The sequence below is a fragment of the Adiantum capillus-veneris genome, chromosome 21 (assembly GCF_014529385.1).
Source record: "Adiantum capillus-veneris isolate H3 chromosome 21, ASM1452938v2, whole genome shotgun sequence".
Taxonomy (NCBI): domain Eukaryota; kingdom Viridiplantae; phylum Streptophyta; class Polypodiopsida; order Polypodiales; family Pteridaceae; genus Adiantum; species Adiantum capillus-veneris.
Genome location: NC_140951.1, coordinates 3,933,329 through 3,951,995, shown reverse-complemented (window position 1 = coordinate 3,951,995; position 18,667 = coordinate 3,933,329). Strand labels below are relative to the sequence as shown.

At 42.6% G+C, this 18,667-nt stretch overlaps 1 protein-coding gene across 2 annotated transcripts in view; it reads right to left on the bottom strand.

The window, feature by feature from the left end:
- Positions 1 to 13,106: 13,106 nt before the first annotated feature.
- The window catches only part of LOC147430470 (uncharacterized), a 42,381-nt gene continuing 36,820 nt past the window's right edge, over positions 13,107 to 18,667 (bottom strand). Inside the window, exons 2-10 of one of the 2 annotated variants that reach the window (XM_086493098.1) lie at positions 15,256 to 15,334; positions 15,093 to 15,172; positions 14,954 to 15,020; positions 14,673 to 14,723; positions 14,330 to 14,602; positions 14,149 to 14,213; positions 13,942 to 13,991; positions 13,812 to 13,856; positions 13,107 to 13,707 (exon numbers count right to left, since the gene is read on the bottom strand). In XM_086493098.1, coding sequence (XP_086349224.1) covers positions 13,645 to 13,707; positions 13,812 to 13,856; positions 13,942 to 13,991; positions 14,149 to 14,213; positions 14,330 to 14,602; positions 14,673 to 14,723; positions 14,954 to 15,020; positions 15,093 to 15,172; positions 15,256 to 15,334 — 773 coding nt within the window. In that variant the 3' untranslated portion in view covers positions 13,107 to 13,644. Of the gene's footprint in view, positions 13,708 to 13,811; positions 13,911 to 13,941; positions 14,214 to 14,329; positions 14,603 to 14,672; positions 14,724 to 14,953; positions 15,021 to 15,092; positions 15,173 to 15,255; positions 15,335 to 18,667 lie in introns of those variants that run through there. The other variant, XM_086493097.1, reaches the window with a different exon arrangement.

Below are 18,667 nucleotides of genomic sequence, written 5' to 3'. Positions count from 1 at the left end.
TTGGCATGACAAACACATGAAATTCATCAATTTCACAAACTTTTCTCGGGTAGAGGGCATGCAAAAAGGGGAGAGAGAGAGAGAGAGGTACACAAAGACATGGATGGAGGTCTCAACAGCATGCTAGCTCCTTATTCTCATGAAACTCAAGCAAGATAATGAATCAAATAAAGCATGGTGAGGTTAGTAGGGTGGGTGGCCAACCATGTCTCGCCAGGGCATATCTCCCCTTTATCCACTTAAAGGCCGATGTGCCTTCAAGTAAGCTACATACATATATACAAGGTATGTAGTGTCTGGATCTCTCCCCACTTCTCATAATCACTTGACAATAAGAAAACTTTTCAATGGATAGATCATTGACTCTAAGATTGCCTGTCCTCAAGCGGGTCAAATACGCTAGATTCCATGCTACTTGCATAGCACTCTAACTATTGTAATGCAAATTTGAAAAATTTTGTAGTAATCCCCCAGAAGACAAGTAAACCATATGGCTTCCTTGCTAGCCTCTAACATAGCAATATACTTAACCTCAGTAGTAGATTGAGATGTATTGTGTTGTAGGCAAGATCTTAATGAAGCTACACCACTAGAGAATGTAAAGACATAGCTTGACATAGGTCTTATGTTGTCCACATTCCCACATAATGTACATATGTGTAGCCATCTACACATGCATCTTTGCTTCCAAAGAAAATGCTTAACTCTTGTACCACTGAAGTATCTCATCACACATTTTCTTTGCTTCCAAAGAAAATGCTTAACTCTTGTACCATTGAAGTATCTCATCACACCTTTCACTAACTCTCAATGCTTCTTGCAAGGATTTTTCATAAATCCGCTAACAACTAGCCTTGCAAATGCAATATCTACACTAGTCCCAACCATGGTGCATATCAACTCATATGCAGAAGCTACTCAGCCACCTTAGCCTTTTTCTCATCAAATTTGTGACAATCCTCTTGGCTTAGTTTCACATATGAGGGCAACAGAGCAAAAATCTTATTTCCCTCACCAGGTGGCAACTGTTCCAAGTTTGATTAAGCATTGAAGTCTAAGTCTGAATTACAAGCTAAAACTAAGCTATTATTGGGGTGCTTACTAGGATGCACCAAGTGGAAGAGTACATAATGCTCAAGTGATCATATATCACTAAAATTGTATTTGAGAATAGATGGGTTGGGCCCCAAGAAACACCAAGAGAAACTTTAGATTGATTATGGGACACTAAACGCCCCAAATTCCAACAATGAGGACACTGGGCTACCCCCCAAATACAATCACCTATGCTTGCATTTTGAGGACATGTGCCATTATGCAATGCATAGTCAAATGCTTCAATACACGACAAATGGACTCTTTTTGTGGTGTAAAGGACCTTATTCGATCTTCCCGCATAATGTGCATGTCAAGATGATGGGTTTTCCTTCATGTAGTCGATGGTGGCATGGAGAACCATGAAGGTTTCATAGCGCACCTTGGATAGGAGATTCGATCGGGTAGGAAAGAATTTGACCCATATCGGCGAGAGCTTCCTAGGACACAATGTTGAGTCAAGATATGCTAGCCCATCCCCAATTTCATTTGTTGATCCTTGAAATGGTTTAGTGTGATGTCCATTTTTTTTTTTCTTTTCATAGACTTTGGTTGTAATCGTACCACTTGTGACATGAGCTGTGGAGAACTCTACGACACGCACTATCATAGACACGATATTTTGTTTGCATGGTTTCTTTTTTGGCCAACCCCTCTAGTGGATTATTCAAACCAATCTTTGTGTTTCAATATTGCCTCCCCCACCCAAAAGAAGTATGGTCCCTCTATACCAATAGAGGTCACACAAGTCGTATCATGGCCGATTTCTGCCATAGAGCTTCAAGCAAGTCTATGGAAAAAGACTCATCATGGTACAACATGGTACCGTTGTGACAACGTCAAATCACAACAAAACCTTGTAGGGGTTGGGGAATACACCACCCTTGTAACTCCAAAGGTTTGTTGCAATAAATCTGACACTGTCATAATAGCCTCATGTCCTACCATGACCGATTTGTTTTCAAAGACCTCAAAGGTGGTCCATGGCAAGAAACTGGCTACATTTTAACATGGGACCTATGTGATCATGTCAAATTTCAAGAAAAATTTGCAAGGGCAAGGAACACAGACCCCTCCCACCCTTGCAAAACTTCATTGCATATGGACATTGTTTGTACAATCCAGTGTCGTGCCATTTTTACCTAGTTCTTTGCTATGGACTTCCAAGTGTGTTTATTGCAACAAAACTTTGCAAGGGGGGGGGGGATGCACCACCCTCCCACTCTTGCAAAGTTTTGTTCTCGTTTTGTTACAATATGGTATTATCGTTCTTTGTATATCATTTGGGATTTTTGAAGCTAGCTATGGTACACGTATTAGGGGCTTCCCAATCCAATGGCCCTAAAGCTAGAACCGGTAAATCTTCCAACTCTCCATATGCACCTTCTCAGGTAACATAAATAATTTAGATGGCATGCACAACATCTCTAATTTCTTCATTAATTTCTATTTATATGCATTCTATAGGTTGCCATTCCACAGCTACTGTGGATGGGAAGAAATCTACAGAAAAAAGCAATAAATGATTGAAAGAAAAAATCTTGTTCATTGGATACAATATAAAAGCACGCACGTATCACTTACAAAATGAGTATAGTGGATATTGTCAACACCATGTTGGTGGCCAAGTAAACATGTTGTACTCTAGCTAGCCAATCACTGTCTTTCACTTTGAATGCAAAGATGTCGCCTTTCCAATGGTTTTTCACTTCATCTCATTTGGTCCTCTTCAATGTGTGTGCATCTTTACAAGATTTAAGCATGATTACTTACTCATTCACATTAAAAGACATAGGTTTTCACTGTCCATTTTCTCTCATATTATAAAAACAACAAGTAGTTATAATGCTAGAAGGCTAGCAAGAAGAAGTTATTGAATCTCAAAGAATAGAGATAGAAAATGAGCAAAAATCCATCTGATTTAGTCATTTTCAAGCTTTCTACTGAACTTGAGGGCCATTTAGAGCTTTTTAGAAAATCTAGCTAAGGTAGGGTCAAGTTAGAGAAGACAAGAATATCATATTCTTGTATACATGTTGATATTCTATTAGCCTATTCCTTAATCCACAAATAACCCCTTTTCTAGTCCTTTTTGGCCCTAATGAACCCTCCTCTGTGGGATCATTAACATGTGAAATGATGTGTGAACCTTTTCTAGCCTAGAGAGAATGAACTTTTTAGACATTATGAAAGTAATGTGTAAAGAAGAGGTGAGAACCATGTGTTATGCCTATAGAAGACAGCTTTATAACCTCATTTCATAATGCATAATCAAGTGATTAGAGCTCTTGTCTCTCTCTCTCTCTCTCTCTCTCTCTCTCTCTCTCTCTCTCTCTCTCTCTCTCTCTCTAAATTACACTCACAAATGCACACATACACACACCATCAATGCTACTCTCTCTAACCCAACCCTAAAATGATTGAACTAGTCATGGAACAACAATTAAAAGATATCTTGTGAACTTCAAGCACTAAACTATTTTTCCATGAAATTTTAGTTAATGAATTTCAAAGAATTTAAAGATAATGAAGATTCTATCCTCTTGATGAGAGCAGTAGCATCTGTCCAGCTGGGAGGCAATGAGGGCATATTGAAGGCTTGTGTAGGTGAATTCAGGCATGCTGTTCCATGGGCCCACTTCCCACAAGTCAATCGTCGATTGGGTCTCATCGACGTTAGAGATGAAGGTAATCACAACAAAAAGCCTCTCTAATCACATGCCATTACACTTACAACTCAAGAAAGATTGGGGGGGGGGGGGCAATCCCCGAGAGGGGAGAAAAAGCTTCTGGTTACACGGACACACCTATTCAAAGACCCTCTCTTCATAAGCATCACCAAGAAAGCGTTGGGAAAGCTCAAGAAAGATGTGGGGATGAATAAACCTAGTGCTTGGAATATATTTGTTCGGAGTGTACAAAAAGCTATCAAAACTTTGGGTCCTCGGGTTAAAAAATCCAATGAAGCACATATCAAACATCTCACAGAGGAGGTAGCACAATTAGCCTCTAGGAAGGCTGTCGGACTAGCTACCGAGGACAAGCACAAGCGATGGCTTGAAGCTAAATCTCACCTAGCCAACGAACAGCTGGAGGAAATCAAGAAGGCGAGATTGCTCTCTAGGGAAACTTTACTTCAACCAGAGCCTTCTAACCAAGCACATTTTTTTAAGGGCTCTAAAAGTGAGGAAGAGTCAAGGCCGCGTGCAAGTGCTCGATGATGAGAAAGGGAATACAATTCAAAACCAAGATGAGATGGCTGGACTTATGCTCAATTATCGCAGCCAGATTATAGGCCAACCAGAGACCCAATCTCAAGAAGTGGAAGAAGCTCGAGCGGCTTTACTTGGGAGTGTTGAAAACAAGGTTCCCCAGGAGGAAGCCAACCACATGGAAAAGGCCTTCTCTGAGGAGGAATGCTCAGCGGCACTAAAAGCTCTTGGCAATGAAAAGTCCCCCAATTGGGATGGAAAGACGACTGAATTCTTCAGGGAATTTTGGGATGATCTCAAGCGCCCAATCAAATGGATGGCCAATCAAGTTGTCTCCGAAGAGTCATTGGATGCAAGTGTTAAGAGAGGGCTTATCAAGCCCATCCCCAAACAGATCTGTTTCTCTCAACTTAAACATTGGCGTCCCATTACGATGATGTCAGTAGCATACAAAATTATTGCCAAGGTGATAGCTCTCATACTGGCCCCCCTCCTGAGTCGGAGCATCTCTCCCCATCAACACGGGTTCTTTAAAGGGAGATCTATATATGACAATATCTTGGCAGCAATGGTAGGAATAGAATATGCATCCTGCTCCAAGCAAGAGTGCATCTTGCTGCAGCTAGACCTTGACAAAGCCTATGATAGAATAGAATGGTCCTATATAGAAGAAGTCATGGGAGCTCTGGGCTTTGGGCCTCGCCTTTGTTGCCTCATACGCACACTAGGCGTTGGCAACCAATCAGAGGTCCTTTTTAATGACAGAATTGCGGGCTCTTTTGAGGTTAAAAGGTCTATAAAGTAAGGATGTATCCCAGCACCCTTGCTTTTCGCCATCGGATCGCATCTGCTCATTACAATGCTCTAAGCCAGTGCTGCGCGGGGAGAGATTCAAGGTCTGGCATTACCAGGCAATGACCAGCTACTTGCCAAAATGTTTGTAGATGATTCGCTCCTATTCTTGAAGGCGTGCTCTCAAGTTGTCAAGAGAGCTCTGGAAATTGTGCAAATATTTTCCGTGGCCTTGGGATCCAAGTGCAATATAGAGAAGTCAAGGCTTATCTCCCTGTCGGAGAACGACTCTTTTGACCCTACAATCTGGAGAGAAGAGATTATCTCAAAAGGGAATGTATTCAGACACCTGGGAGCCCCCGTAGGGGTGGACGTAACCCACATGCAAAGATTCCAATGGGTCCTTGAAAAAATAAGCTCAAAAATGAGAAGATGGGAGTTTGTTTTCCTCCCCTTCCAAAACCGGATTAGAGTGATTAATGCTTTTATGATCCCGTATATTGCTTTCCTCAGCCTGGTGCTCAAGATGGCTAAGTATAACTGGAAAAAATTCTTAAAACCAGTGAAAAGGTTTCTTTGGAAGAACAACACGAAAACCGCCCGGCCATGGCAGTGGGCTAGATGGGAGGTAGTTGCTCGCCCGGTAGACCAAGGAGGGCTCGGCATTCTTAACCTTGTATCCTATGCTGAGGCCCTTTGTGCCAAATTTATGGTCTCATTGGCTAAACAGGGCCAAGCTTGGGCTATCATGACCAAGGAAATGCTTGATGCAGTAGAATTGGGATCGAAAGGAGGAAAGTGGAAGGGGGTTGTGATGCACGACAAACTTCTCGCCCCGAAGTGGTCTTATCTTAGATCTGGAGGACTCTCAGAGCAGCTAATGAGGAAGTGCAAAAGAGTGGCTGAGGTTTTGGAATGGGGGGAAGCAACCAGATACTTTAAGAACTCCATTTTGCACTAGTCCCCTTGGCTCTCTAAAATATTGGGGCCGCTGCAAAGCCCTCTTTTGGAAACCACATTCTAAAGGCATTTACCATGCATCAATGCACGAGGCTAATTGGTGTAGCCCCCTCAACAAATTATGGAAGAGACACTGGACGGAAAACCGGTGGGAGGGAGTCATGGAAAACTTCTGGAAGCCAAGGTGGCCTCAGTATATGAAGATATTTCTATGGAAAGTGATGTGGGGTGCTCTGCCAATGGGCGCAAAGATACAAGAAAGAGGAATCGGGTCCGATCATTGCTCGGGGTGCAAAATAGCTAGTAAAGACCTAGCCTATCTTTTCATGGGATGCCAGGCAATCAGTGGCATGGCTGGGAAAATATGCAAGTGGATTCAAAGGACATGGCAAATTAAGTTCTTCAAGACTAATATGTTCTTTGGTAGTAATAGGTTGGGAAGTCCTGCTCTTCTTGTCTACACTCAAATAATCAGGTACTACTTCTTGCACCATATTTGGCAAGCAAGGAACCGCGCGTGTTTGAGGGCGATCTGGCTATGGCAAGCTTTTGTGAAATCATACAAGAGAGCAGAGTGACGATCCACAGGATCGGAGGCAAACAAGCCTCAAAGGACTGGTCTAGAACAATACATGTCATGATGACATCTTGTAATGAGTAAAGCCTAGGAGTAGTTGTGGTTTCTCTGTCAAGCAGAAAACTTGTAATCCTTTGACCCTCAAGGCTCAGTCTGAGCTCGAGGTTGGTGTATATTTGTGATGTTCTTAATACTATCCACTCACAATTGTAAGTTTTGCAAAAAAAAACAAAAAAAAAGATTCTATCCTCTTCAAGCATGATGTTTTTTGGGCTTAAAAATTTTCTGTAATTGTGTTTTCATCTAGTATGGTTGATAACATAATTCTCAAACTATGAGGGCTGATGTGTGCTTTGGTGCATTCACTTGTATAACTTTAGATAGCCAAATCATACACAAGGACATGACATTCCAACACATATGCTACATGTGTATGCCCACAAATTTCTTTTGCTCCATGGTTGGTAACTTATGCATATTATGATTGAATGAGCATAATATGGTCAATTCTATTTGTGAAGTTCATTTTAGGGTTGCTTTCATAGTTGTAGCGAAGCGATTTGGGCTCAAAGGCCTTGTTGCTTGTTTGGGACTTGGCCGTGACTATCTTCACTAGGATCAAACGCACTAGCTATTGCAAGAAGCCTGGTGAGCACATGGAGGTGCATTATCATTATTTAGAGAGAGACTCTCACCAATAGAGATGTGACAACACTCAAAAACCTTGTTGACCAAAGGATTTTCCTAGTGAGGCTAGAAGAATTTTGCAAAGCAATGGGCTATGTAACCTTCATGGATTGACCACAATCCGTATTGCCTAGCACGCCTTTAGATCTTGTTCACCCCATCACCACTAGTGAGAATTTGTTATCGAGCAATGGTATGTTGTGTGAGGATGCTAAGAAACATATATTTCCTTCATCCCCACATTGATACATATCCATCACTATGTGGCTTAATTGTCTTTGCACTTAGTGTGCACTTGCACACTAAGTGATGGGTCCAACTTAGCTTATAACCATATGCATTATCCCTTTACTTGATTCTTGCCATGGAAACATTCCCTGCTTTGTATGGTTACTTTTAAGTATGATCATTGACCCTAATGTATGGGCACACTTATGCTGGAAACGTATCTTACATAGCTAGCTCAACTTCTTGCTATTAGGAGTAGGAGATGTTACCCTATCAAAGTCGATGTAGAAGAGTAGAGCAATGGGGAGAATGCATATGAGAGAGAGAGAGAGAGAGAGAGAGAGAGAGAGAGAGAGAGAGAGATTGTTGAACCAACCAACTACGCAATGAATTAGTTATATCAATGGGGGCAGAGTGTTCCTTATATACTAGCACGGGGGCCCTTAAGTATCTCCCTTAGCAAATTGCCCTACCCAAGACTTTGACAAATAAGTAAATTGAATCCCTAAAGCCAAAATAAATATTGGGATCACATTGGGCTATTCACTTGAAATGCTATAACTTTAACACCATCTCTGTAGCTCATAGTGGACATATGTAGAAAGACCAAGTTGATGTAGAAGCTACCATGGACACCCCAACAACTGTACACTCCATTGGATACACATCGATGATTATGCTTCCACCAACTTTTTACCTAAGAATGCAATCTTGGGAAAATCGAACTGTAGACCATACTACGTCCTAGAATCCCCATTCACGCATTGTCAACACATCATGTTCAAAATTTCCTAGACAATGAACTTTTTGAACATCTCCTATCCAGAATCCGACCCATGGGTTCAAACACCAATAACTTGAACTCCAACGCATGGGTCCAAATCATTTGCAGACAGCACTCTTTGCCCCTCTCTGCTGCTCACAAGCCTCTCCGCAACTTACATCACTGATCACTTGAGTAGAAATCTGGCATCATGGCCACTATGGCCGTCGGTACGTGTGTCGTGTTGATCTCTTGAATCGAATCTTTATCACCGCTATCCTTGTCAAGATTGCCCTTGCCTTTGTCCTTTTTTGAAACTTGAACCATGCCTTGGGCTGCACAAACTTGAACCATGCCTTGGGCTTCACAATCCCAAGACAAATAGATACAGATTCTTCTTAAGGACTTCAACTGTGCCAAGCAAGCTAATTAGGTACTGGTCAATGAACTTTGTGTTGGTAATTGTCCATCCTGAGGCTATGCGGGAACAACCCCCTTCGTATGACCATGCTACCAAAATCGCAGCCCTTTGGTTCTCTTTTAATCATGCATTTCAAAGCAATGTGCAAGTCATATCTCTCCAGTGTTTCAAAATGCTCTTTGCCACTAGTGACTCCACTTCTCTAAGGGAAGGCCGTTTGGTGCCTCTCAAAATGCCTCTCATAACACAGCCAGGTAGCACTGGAATGAAGGGTAGCAAGAAGGGCGCATGCCCTCCTAAGTGGAAGCTTTTCAACATGCCAACTCAAAGAATCTCCACGTTGTGCGGAGATAGCCGCCTTTGGAGTCCCCTCCCACAAGCCACATTTCAAAACGCAAGACACTTAAGCCTCCTATCGCCAACACCTCAAGGAGCACGAGTTGCTAGCCACCAGCGAGCTTCGATTTTAGCATTTTGAAATGCTACTCTGAGGAACAAAACGCAAGGCTGCGACCACTCCTCCTTCTTCAACGTCTCTCCACGATCAACGAGCCAAGTGCTCTAATACCATATGATGCGGAAGTGTATAGCAATAGGGATAATAAGAGAGAGAGAGAGAGAGAGAGAGAGAGAGAGAGAGAGATGAACCAACCAACTGGGCAATGAATAAGTTCTATACAATGGGAGTTGAGTGTTCCTTACATACTAACCCAGGGCCCCTCTTAAGTACCCTCCTAAGCAAATTGCCTAAACTAAAGCCAATATTAATATTGGGATCACGTTGGGCTATTCAATTGAGATGCTATAATTTTAACACCCACCATCTCAACATCAAGAGAATCCACCCACACATTTATCACTTGTGATGATGTCTTTACCCTTCACATGCCTATAAAGGTTTGACTACCTACACTTGTTTGGATGATAGTAGCTCTCCCCTTTCATTCCATTATGTCTACTGCCAATATATTGGGAGATGCCCTAGGCTTGTCTCATCGAGTCACGACATCACATGAGCAACAATCGGCAATATGCAAAATACATCCAAATCGTTCAAGATGTATGTTTAGGTTAATCATGATGTCAATCAAGCCCAAAAGCTAGCTCCTATAGTTATTTATACAATGCCTTTCTAAGATGTCTTGATTTCCAATTAAATCGAGCTAAGTTGTAAGCATCCTTGCTAATTTCTCTTTCCATCTACTTCTCAAACCATTTTAATTTTTGCATGCCATGAATTTCCCCTATCTTAACTCGTATAATAGCATAGCTCATATGAGCTTTTGATGATTAATGTTTCTAACTTGATGCTTGATGATTCCTTCTTTTAGCTCATTGTTTTCTATTTGCAATAAGGTCTCTTTAACCACGTACAAATTTTTTGTCCCGATGTTTTGCCAAGAAAATTATTCCTAAGCAAAGTTTATTGTGCGGAGAATTTGCAAGCAATGTTCAACCTTGAATGATCACAAGCCCATTTCGAATGGAGGATTGAAGGAATCCTATGATCGAGAAGGTTGGATTGTGTGCCCACACCTTCCCATCAAAGTAGGCTAGTGTAATCAAAACTTAACAATATGGGATAGTACTAACTCCTTTGCATTAAGCGAGGTGACATAAGAATGAATTTGATAGAAGATTGACGGAATCCTATCATTAGGAAGATACCTTCCCATCAAAGGAGGCTAGTGCAATCAAAATTTAACAATATGGACTGGCCGCCATAACTCCTTTGCATTAAGCTAGGTGACAAAAGAATGAAGTTGAAGCTTTGGGCATAGGAGTAAGAAGCACAGTGGTAAAAACACAAAATTGGGTTTGAGTTAATTGGAGATAATCACAAGAGGAAACAACCCAAATTGGATTAAAATAAGCATTAAAATTTTCTTAGTATTAGCTTCATTGCCTTATACCAATGAGCCACACACACAGCATAGTTTTGTTCAATAGCCTACCTTTTATATATTTTCTTGTTTTAGGTTACAAAATAAGCAAGTTTTAGAGAAGTTTGCAAATGCAAGTTTTGTTATTAAATTGGAGTTGATAGGGTGTTTTACACACATGCTCTAGTCGTTTTATGATCTCTTGTGCTGAATGCAATCAATGCCCACATTTAATATAGATGAGGATATTATGCATTGTTCACAAGCACTCAAAAAACTTGCACTCATCTCTACCATTGGCCATGAAGCGAGTATAGAATAATCCTATCATGACCTCAAAGATAGTACATTCCAAAGCAATTTGTTCGGACCAAGAATTGGGCACAAGACAATTCAAATAGTCATGATGTATCACTTTCATGTCATGCCTACCAAACCATCCATTAGTGTCATACAATATTGTAAAGAAACTAGAAAATACCCTAACATCCATAGGTACAAACTTTCCCAGGGTTTAACAAGGCAGCCTACCTATGACTTTAAGTTTGAAGAATTATATCGAGCATCTAAAAGCAACAAGTGATTGCTTTGACACCTTTGCAAGTTTAGGAGTAAAAGCTTAGAAGCGCAATGGTAAATGACATTACAGGTGAAGTCGGTTTCAAGAACAATGAGAAGGGTAACAGTCATGGCCAAAAAACTAGTATATTTATGAATGAACCCCGTTCGGAAGTGATTCTTTACTAGTAAACATCATATTTCTATTTGTTGGGTTCTTCACTCTCAAAGAGAATAAGGAGCTATGTTAATGTTCATCTATACTATGAGTCCATTAGATGTAGATGAGGTTGAGAGAGGGTGCTCAATGCAAAGCTCAATTTGATTTGATACATACTCATGAACATGGTCATTACACTTTTTGGTGCACCTTGGATGGCATATCTACCCTAATTCTACGCCTTGTTTTCAATCAATGCCAAGTCCATCTAAGGATTTTACATTAATTTGGCTTGTATATATGCAAGGATTCACCCTTTTTATATATTTAGCTAGTGGACTTACTCTAGAAGTTGAGGAACAGTAAACTGTAAACTGTCCTTGGAGCATCTATCGACATAATACAAAAGTTCTACTAGACTTTCTAATCGATACAAAATAGAACAATAAGCATTAACACATAAACAAATATCAAGCCTTTTACAACTTATAGACTTCATTCGGTCCCTTCTTCTCTATGGAGTATGTCCTATACCTTGATGGAGTATGTTCTATTTTAAATCCAATTAAACCAAGTGAGTTGGCCTAATGAATCACAAGATTAAACTAATCCTACTGCTTTCAATATTTGTATTGTCGACTAGGTTATGAATATTATCCAACTTGTGTGATACATGACCAAGGTGGAGAAAGTAAACTTTTTGCATTTTGGCAATGCGTTAACAGGCCCTTTTCCATTATTGATGTACCATGTTCAAGCACCAATCAACAAAAAGAACCTTCTATCACAACAAAGGAAAACATAAACTGGAAACATTCAGGGAAGTAACTAACTTGTCGGACACAATACCATAATGCTTAGGTAAAATCGTAAAAATCGATAAGCCCTTTTTGCTTAAGGAATTGCCAACTGCCAAGTCTTTGAAAATATAAACGAACCATGAACCACTTGAAACTCCTGACAGTCATTCACCAAAAGGTCAAATAAGAACAACTCCGCTACACCAATGGAAAACACAAAAAGAATAGGAAGATGGAATTGTCATCTTATTGAATTGTCATTAACACAAAAGACTCTTGCTCACAGCCCAAATGCTTGGTGGAACACGACACTTCCTAATCCAATGAGAAAGTATGTACTATGGTCAATAGAAAACTCTTCGAGATTGCATACAATCTTGCCTACTATTCTTTGGCAATTGAATGTTCATAACAAGTGTGAAGTAGTGTTATCTCCACATCACACGAGAAAGCACTGTAGGACGCCGTCGAGATAGGTGTCCAGTGTCTGGGCAGACATAGTGTGAACCCGGCAAGTGTGGTCGGTCACTTACACAACCAGGCTAGGGTCTCATTTGTAAGAGATGACCTCACCTCCTCGAGGTGACCTTGCACGCACCTAGCCTCATAGGCTGACCATTGGCTCTCTGCCAGTGCTGGTCATCCAAATACAAATGAGGCCCTGGCCTCCTTTTATATCAGAACACCACACTGGCCGGATTCACACTCATCTATCCGGACACTAAACACCCATCCTGGCGGTGTCATAGACTAGGTCCCCTCTCCTATGATGGGGACATAACAAGTACTGGGCAAAAACAAAAAACGCCCACCTAATCCAAAAATAATGTCCAACTGTATTGACTCACTACTAGTTTAAACAACAAAATTGCCACAGAAATAAACCTTGACCATGACAGCACTGGACAACATTTTCAGAATCAATGGTGCTTGCTTAAAGGTGTACCCAGCCAACAAAAAACAGACCACGTGCCAATCTCTTCAGATGTTGAGAGAATGTATGACAACTTTACATAAACCAAACTAAGAATCAATGCCTCCATACTGCACAGTTCATAATGTTTACGCAAGTCGTCAAAAAGTCATAAGCTAAAAAGATTGGTCGCAGATCCCGTAACCCAAGTGACATGGTCAACTTGCTATAGCTGCTCTAACAAATGCTTTTAAAGCTTAACGCATACCTGTTCTCAATCTCCACAGTACACAGTGCCGAGTTCCTCAAAAATCTTATGTAGATTGTGCACCTTTATCAAAGTGCCAGAAGTCTTGTGTGGATTATGTGCACCTTTATCAAACTGCAAAAAATGACGTACAAACAGAAACAGACTACTGTAAACCTTGATACGAACCTTAAAGAAACACCCCCGAAGAGATCCGCAAAAGGCCTTGTTGTTGATGGAACATCATCAAGATCAAAACCAGTAACGTAAACTATTCTCCGCATTCAGCAACATCACGAGCACAGCAGCTTAAGAACACGAACCATGCCATCACCAAAATCACCACGGCTACCAGCACATCCACGACCCCAGTCTATAACTACATTGCCTCTTTAAAGTCAAACTCAAGGACTACAAACATTCCAAAAGTAACGAAAATGAGAGCAATTCGTGTTATCAGAGATATTCATCTAGCATACACAAAAACGACGATATGTCTCAGGCAGCAAACTGACCATGCAAAAACATGTAACTTCTGGTAAAGCTTTCTGATAATCATCCTGAAGGCTACGCCAGTCCAATAAAATGTTCACCACGGCTAACCTTCACGCCGGCTGCTGACAAGTGAATGATCTAATTATCAACGCAGACTTCTGCAAACATTTGCCAGTTAAAGAAGGAAAGAAACCGCCAACCTAGTGGAGCAAAAACAACTTAGTCAGTTCTCAGAGTGTGGAGAGCGGCTGCGAGAATGTGGCTCTAGTGAGCGGCTGTGACTCCTCCTGGTTCGCTGAACCGGAGATGGGGACCTTCCTCCACGAGACGAACCTTTGTGTACAGGAGAGGCAGTACCTGCTTTGGCAGGAGATGGACTTCGAGCTAAAGAGGGGCTCCGACCTTTTGGTGAGCCACTATCCCTGTTTACAAATCCTCACACTTCAAATTCTGCTTTAGGTACCAGAGAGCAAGCATACAAGTAAAAGTCCCAAAAAACCTACAGCGAAAATTGAATCATATAATGGTAATCCTTCACCTTTTCACATCGGGAGACTCCTTTCGCTCATACGATCGACGCCTAGGCCTCTCCTGGCTACCGCTCCGACTTCGCTTCCGCATAGGGCTACGGCTCCTGCTGCGACTGAGGCTTCGACTACGGCTGCGATAACTGCGGCCATGGTCATGCAGTTTACCTTGGTATGATGCTCCACGGCCACGACGACTGGGGCTGCGGCTGGGGCTATGGCTCCGGCTGCGGCTGCGGCTGCGGCTGCGACTGCCCCCTTTTCGATAGTAGCCGTCCCGGTGCCTAAAATACGGCTACATTAAATGGCAGAATAGCAGACAGAGATCCACAAGGCAGATGTGATGTTTCCAACCTGGAACGCCTCGGACTTTTAGTCTCCGAGAATGAAATCCTTCCACGATCACTGCAAAGTAGCATACAGCATAGTTACTGTAGGCAGAATGCTTCTTGAAGAAAAATACGAGCACTGTCATACCCCGATGTAAGATTTCCCTCATGTCCACAAAATGGCATTGAACCAATACTTCGTGAAATGAGCCTAGGGTCTAATGTATTTGCTATTTCACTCCAAAACAGTCAAAATTGACATATAAAGAAATTAATTCAGCTCATTGTTTTGCTTCAATCACTTACATGGACTCTGCGTTTGGACCATACTTAGCGAACTGCACCATAATTTCTCTTCCATCCACTACTTTTCCTGGGGTGCACAGAAAAAAAACTCAGATTCTTGGTGAACAAAGCCATACTGCACAAGTCAACAATCACTCACCATCAAGCCGCTCAATTGCTTTCTGAGCTTCCTCAGCATGCTTGTACCGTACAAAAGCAAAGCCCCGAGAATCTCCAGTTCTTAAAGAATGTACATGAGCAATCAGGTTTCACTATCAAAGAGCAAACATTTACTAATCATAGCAATCAATTAGGCTGCTGACCTCCTATCACGTGGTATAAAAACATCTACAACTTTTCCATAGCGATCAAATAGAGGGAAAAGATCGTCTGCACTAGTCCCTACAAATACACAATCAACCATCATAAGTTCCACACAACTAAAGTCGTAGCAATTGTAAAGCGTCTACAAAACCACTTTAAACCATACAAATCCTTTCTGCTTTTGGAACCAAATCAAGCAGCCCAAAGCACCCTAGAGAGCTTATTCATATCAATACTTCAACTTAATACCAGCCATAAAGAAACAGAACATTTGAGATTGCCAAGGCAAATAGAAAGGGCATGAGACGACTAAAAGGGACAGTAAAAGATGCCAGCCACTGAGGCAACTTGAGCAGGCAGAAGTGCAGACAGCCTCAACACAATGTACCAAAATGTTTGGACAATTACCTATGTTCCTGATCCAGTGTAACACGGAACGGGCGAAACACAGCCCAAACATTCCGAAACGGTGTTTCAGACGAGTCCCGTTCCCGAAACGGAGTCAGGATCGGAACGCCGTTCCGAAACGGGGTGTAGCCAGAACGGTGTTCCAGAACGGGGGGAACATGAGGCGGAACGGCGAAACGCAGCACGAAACGGGCAAAAGTAGACAATTGGGGGAAAAAGAGTAGGCTTTTGGGGGCAGATTTGGGAATGTTTGGGAAACATATTTGGTGCAATTTAAGGGCAGGTTTGGGGACAATTTTTGAGCTGTTTAGGAGTTTACTTGGGACTAAACTGAACGGAGGTAGTTCAAGCCTTACTCTAGTCGACCGTTCGGGCCCCGTTCCCGTTCCCCGTTCCCGTTCCGGGCCCCCCTCCTCCTCCCCGTTCCCGTCCCATTTCGGACCTTCCCGTTCCCATTCCAGGTGACTATGTCCTGAGCACCCAAACAGTACATGAGGAGTAAACAATGCACATTGCAACCAACAAAAGGCTCATAAGTAACCACCATCAATCCTAGATTTGATTTCAGCCACTTAACTTGATGCTCTAAGATTCTCCTCCACAGCCTAAGGGTCCTTTACAGCCTTTGGCCAATCGATCTCGTCATTCACCATCAAGTTAAGGTCACAAGTCTCGAAACACACCTCCCTAAGCACGTTCCAATCCTGGTAGTCGCTGGCCTCTAGCTTTTTGATCATGGAGAACCACCCGCAACATATCAAAACGCAACATCCCCCTCAATCTGCAAGACGAAAGGTTTGCAGAAAACGCAGCCGCCTAGATGTGAAAAAACTGCAAGCACTGCTCAATATAGAGGACAAGACTTGGCCACCAAACGATGACAGAAGGGAAGCACTATGGAAAGAAGAGGATTGTGATGGGGAAACAGCTCCAAAATGCAGCTTTTTCTGGCAAAAGAACACAGCCTCTAAAAAAAGGCTATCAATATGAAAGGGCAGGACAATAAGGGCAGTTCCAACTTCCCGCAGCAGAAAGGCTACAAATGTCTCTTCACCGGTTTAAGAGTTAGGTCACCGGTTTAAGAGTTAGGTTTTGGCATCAAGGGCATAGATGCAACTGATCATTGCATCCGCTTGAGCCAATCTCTCTCTCTCTCTCTCTCTCTCTCTCTCTCTCTCTCTCTCTCTCTCTCTCTCTGTGTGTGTGTGTGTGTGTGTGTGTGTGTGTGTGTGTGTGTGTGTGTGTCTGCATTGCTATACGGAGTTCAGATAAGGGGGGAGAGGAGAGGTTGCTCTGATGGATGGAGAGATATGGAGAGTTGGGGAGAGGTTGCTTTGATGGATGGAGAGATATGGAGAGTTGGGGGGGGGGGGGGGGGGGGCTCATACAATATCTGATACAAAGGCTAAGACAAAAGTGGTACAAGGGCATACAAGAGTGAGCACGATATACAATCCTCATCAGGATCACAGGAAGTCCATCAGTGGTCACTGGCGGATCTCATCAATCTCCTCCATGGTCGGTAGTCTGACCGGGCGTCGCACATATCGGGCCAAGGTGACCCAAATCCGCTGATGTAGTCTCCGCCAATGCTGTGTAGCCCTCCTCAGCCGTGGGCGCCTGGATCTCCCGAGCTCAGTCGCTCGGTCAATCAGCGTGCCTCTGGCGTGAGGAGAGATATGAGCTTTGTTATGGTCGTTGCACCTCTGGCTGCACAATATCCGCTCTACAAAAGAAGTCTGTGATCCGTCTCTTAGACTGGCTAGCCTCTCCTCTCAACAAGCTCTCTTTGTGTCTTCGTAGCTCCAACAAGAACAATCCCAGACATCTCTAGTCCTCATACCCCATGACTCTAGAAAGTGGTCCAAAATCCTCTTTGAACAAGCAATGGAAGCGACCTCGTATCTCATAGTAAACTGGGCAATGACATACAATCACCCCTACCCTCTATTTTCTTTTCAGTTCTTTGTACTTTTTGTACCCAGACCTGGTATTAGATTCACCACATGTAACCTTTTAGTCTCATAGGTCATTTTGGTCTTTTGAAGATGTTAATATTACATTTCATTTCTCTCATATATGGGGGCCTTCATTGGACGATCATGGGAGGTCAGGTCACATTGATGGATGGGGACACATGGAGAAGCCTCTCGTCTCTATGATCTCGCAGCTTATTAGAGCCAAGGCTTCAGTACCACGTGACATTATTCGAGCAGAGCTAGCTGCCCCCCCACTAGTGGTTGAGGCGCTTACCACATCAGTCTCCTTTAGACACGCTTATGGGACCTCCCCAGAGATAGATATGCCCGCCTAGCACTCGAGTCCTCTCAGCAGTTAGCTATGCAGGGAGATACAGCATGCTCGTATGAGGAGATGAATCATGATCTCAGGTACATGGGTTCAGCATGGACAAATTGCCCCACTTTCAGTACTCATTTCATCTCTAACTCTTACACAATCTGAGATCACCATGCTCATCCACCAGGACCTGATTCAGCTAGATATCAGGAGGACCTGATGCATCCGGCACAGGAGCTGGGCACGAAGATTGTGGGGGAGCAGGAGAGAGAGCCCACTTGCTATTCTATGCAATGAGGGTGAAGGAGAAGAGGAGAGTGGCGCAGAAGAAGCTCACGCAAAGAAAACGTGAGAGAGAGAGAGAGAGCTCGTAGAATTTTTGGGAAAAGCCACGCAAGTCATTTGGGCTTGACCTTTGAGTATATGAGTAAGTGACTAGGGGGCCATTCACACTTGGGCCCCCTCACTTATAAGTCTTTTAACTTATAAGTTAATAAGTACAAGGCACTTAGGCCTTTATTCCCTAACAACCTCCCACCTAAAGGCAATGTACCTTGGGAGATCAAAGAATCAACTAACTATAATACATCAGCTGATCATGCACTTACTCATCCAACACCCATCATCTGTCGGCAATATGCAAACCGCTCTGCTGGAAGACTCTTGGTCAAAAGATCTGCAGGATTGTCATCTGTGTGCACCTTG